This window comes from Salpingoeca rosetta (genome assembly GCF_000188695.1).
Source record: "Salpingoeca rosetta unplaced genomic scaffold supercont1.15, whole genome shotgun sequence".
Taxonomy (NCBI): domain Eukaryota; class Choanoflagellata; order Craspedida; family Salpingoecidae; genus Salpingoeca; species Salpingoeca rosetta.
Window position 1 is genome coordinate 1,074,917 of NW_004754919.1, and position 686 is coordinate 1,075,602.

Here is a 686-nt window from a genome sequence, read left to right on the forward strand (position 1 = left end):
CTGCCGCTGCTGCTGGAAAGAGGGTTCGCGACGAGCACGCACGTGGCCAGGGCGTCCTTGCATGCAAGCAAGTCCCGCAGACTTCGCTTCAACGCACCAACATTGGGGCTGCCGCTGTGCCGGCCGTGCGCGCTGCTGTGCAGCGTGGCCCGTTCAAAGTGCACCTGCAGCACAAGCCCGGCCGTTTCGTCCGGGTACATGGCGTAGTACGACAGCGCCTTGTTGAGGTGGTTCTCTGCCACCTTGCTCGCCTTGCTGGCTGCAGTGCGTGCTGCCGCCGCCGCCCACCGCCGGTGCACGAGACCAAGGCGATGGTGCGCCTCCCCGAGCTTCAGCGACACAGCGCGACGCATTGCACTGATCCACGCCGCGTTGTCGTGCCGGCCGGCGGTGGCGGGCGCGGACGTGAGGTTGCGGCTGATGTCTGCAAAGATGGCGATGGCGCTGTTGAGGTACGAGTCCACGTGCGTATCGTCGCGAAGGCCGGGGGCAGCACTCGCCAGCAGCGCCGCAAACCCAAGATGCGTGCCGCCCAGCTCAAGCTGGATCTGGGTCCCACAACTGCGGGTGCACGGCGCGGCGCGCAAGGCAGTCCTTCGCCTGCTGGTAGTACTGGATGGCGTGCATGTGCAGTTGCGGTCAGCGGTTGACGCGACAGCATGGGGACTGGCACCTGCCGTGCCCAT

General features: G+C 66.8%; 1 protein-coding gene across 1 annotated transcript in view; it reads right to left on the bottom strand.

Moving 5' to 3' along the window:
• The window catches only part of PTSG_12382 (uncharacterized protein), a gene marked incomplete at both ends in the record, with an annotated part of 2,044 nt that overhangs the window by 578 nt on the left and 780 nt on the right, over positions 1–686 (bottom strand). The window contains one exon of the mRNA XM_004992869.1: positions 43–673. Within this exon, the coding sequence (XP_004992926.1) occupies positions 43–673 (631 nt within the window). The remainder of the gene's footprint in view (positions 1–42; positions 674–686) is intronic.